The following is a 2,500-nucleotide window of genomic DNA, read 5'->3' on the forward strand; positions in this document are numbered from 1 at the left end:
GGCCTCTCTGGACAAAGAGGTACACACACACACACACACACACACACACATCTGGAGGCCTCTCTGGACAAAGAGGTACACACACACACACACACACACACACACATCTGGAGGCCTCTCTGGACAAAGAGGTACACACACACACACACACACACACACACACACACACACACACACATCTGGAGGCCTCTCTGGACAAAGAGGTACACACACACACACACACACACACACACACACACACACACACACACACACACACATCTGGAGGCCTCTCTGGACAAAGAGGTACACACACACACACACACACACACACCTGGAGGCCTCTCTGGACAAAGAGGTACACACACACACACACACACACACCTGGAGGCCTCTCTGGACAAAGAGGTACACACACACACACACACACACACACACCTGGAGGCCTCTCTGGACAAAGAGGTACACACACACACACACACACACACACACATCTGGAGGCCTCTCTGGACAAAGAGGTACACACACACACACACACACACACACACACACACACACACCTGGAGGCCTCTCTGGACAAAGAGGTACACACACACACACACACACACACACACACACACACACACACATCTGGAGGCCTCTCTGGACAAAGAGGTACACACACACACACACACACACACACAGAGATACACACGCACAGAGACACACACACACACCACATGCATACGTACAGAGACACACACACCCACGCATGCACACAGACACACACATATAGACTCACACACAGACACACACAGGCATGAAATGGAGGACCTGCGTTTTCGCCGCACAGTCCTGACGGCCCATGCAGTGTGTGAATACACGCTTACTTTGCAGATTCAAAGTAATCTCCCCTCAGATTGATCTGGGGACCCTTTGGAGGGGTCGGACCCCTATGTTGGGAACCACGGGACTGAACTGTCCTACTGTAAATAATGTCGTTTAAAGTAGCTTTTTCTAATCAATCTTTTCATCAAGCTGTCTCCTGTTTTTGAATCGACACATTCTCCTGATAAGACTACACTAACGAATGCCTTCTTTTCCCATGATGCACTGTGTGCAGCTGTATTACCACGGAGAGCCCATCAGCGTCAACGTCCACGTCACCAACAACTCCACCAAGACCGTCAAGAGAGTCAAGATCTCCGGTACGTCCGTCTGTCCGTCTCCGTGTCTTTAACGGTTTAGTCCTCAGACTCTGTGCCACAAATCTCCACTTCACATCACAGGAGCTGTGTTGGAAATAGTTCCGTGTGTGTGTGTGTGTGTGTGTGTGTGTGTGTGTGTGTGTGTTCTCGTTAAACTATATTCGTGGGGTCCAAAAACTGGGAATACAGTATACTTGTGGGGTCCGGACATCTTTGTGGGGCCAAAATGCTGGACCCCACAACTTTAAAGGTCTGTTTGAGGGTTAAGACTTGGTTTTAGGATTAGGGTTAGAATTAGGTTATGGTTAGGGTGAGGGTAAGGGTTAAGGTTAGGCATTTAGTTGTGATGGTGATGGTTAAGGTTAGGGTAAGGGGTTAGGGAATGCATTATGTCAATGACAGGTCCCCACAAAGATAGTGAAACGCACTGTGTGTGTGTGTGTGTGTGTGTGTGTGTGTGTGTGTGTGTGTGTGTGTGTGTGTGTGTGTGTGTGTGTGTGCGTGCGTGCGTGTGTCTCTGTGCGTGTGTGAGTCTGTCTCTGTATGTGTGAGTCTATATGTGTGTAGATCCATAGATTTATAACGGAGCTAGCTAACTGGAGCTAACCGCTAATCAGAGCTAATCGTTGCTAACCGAGCCTTCAGTTCTGCGTGTCTGTATCCATTAACTGCACGTATGGACTCGAGCCCGACTAAAACCCTTCATTTTATTAAAATGGCTGTAAAAGTTTTAAAACTACAACTCGGAGTTGTTTGAATGACAGAAATCTGCTCAAAGTACGGCGTAGCGTTAGCGTGCTAAGTTGACGCTTTCTCTGCCGAGTGCAGACTGATTTGCTGCGTAATCGCAGCCTTTGCGATTAGGAAATCGCGTTTTAACATATCGCGATATTATTGCAAATGCAATTAACCGTTTAGCCCTAGTGTGTTCTGATGCACTTTTTTGACCAACTCCGGGAGACTGATCAGTCCGACTGCCTTTTCTGCCGACAGTCGGCCGTCTGGTTGGTGTGTAACTGCCTTTAGACCAGCACGCCTATGGGTGCTGGACGGGAAATTGACAACTGCGTCGGGTGCAAGATAGGGGCCCTGAGAGTTTGCTTCTTTGAGTCAGGCATTGAAAGTGTTTTTGTGTCTCTGGTATGAAGTAATGAAAGTATAACAGTAACTGTCTCTGTCTCCGCAGTGCGTCAGTATGCAGACATCTGCCTGTTCAGTACGGCCCAGTACAAGTGCCCCGTGGCCCAGCAGGAGGCGGAGTAAGTCCCAGTTTAATGTCTCCCAGTGTGCCGTTTAAAATCTCCTCTGGGACATTTCGTCTCTCACAGACTGTA

The 2,500-nt window shown here is 48.7% G+C and overlaps 1 protein-coding gene across 4 annotated transcripts in view; it reads left to right on the top strand.

Annotated features, from left to right (window-relative positions):
• Window positions 1–2,500, top strand: part of LOC116065626 (arrestin red cell) — a 43,765-nt gene that overhangs the window by 28,331 nt on the left and 12,934 nt on the right. For all 4 annotated transcript variants that reach the window (XM_035990872.1, XM_035990873.1, XM_031321162.2 and 1 more), the window contains exons 10-11: window positions 1,082–1,166; window positions 2,353–2,425. In XM_035990872.1, coding sequence (XP_035846765.1) covers window positions 1,082–1,166; window positions 2,353–2,425 — 158 coding nt within the window. The remainder of the gene's footprint in view (window positions 1–1,081; window positions 1,167–2,352; window positions 2,426–2,500) is intronic.

The sequence above is a fragment of the Sander lucioperca genome, chromosome 13 (genome assembly GCF_008315115.2).
Source record: "Sander lucioperca isolate FBNREF2018 chromosome 13, SLUC_FBN_1.2, whole genome shotgun sequence".
Taxonomy (NCBI): Eukaryota; Metazoa; Chordata; class Actinopteri; order Perciformes; family Percidae; genus Sander; species Sander lucioperca.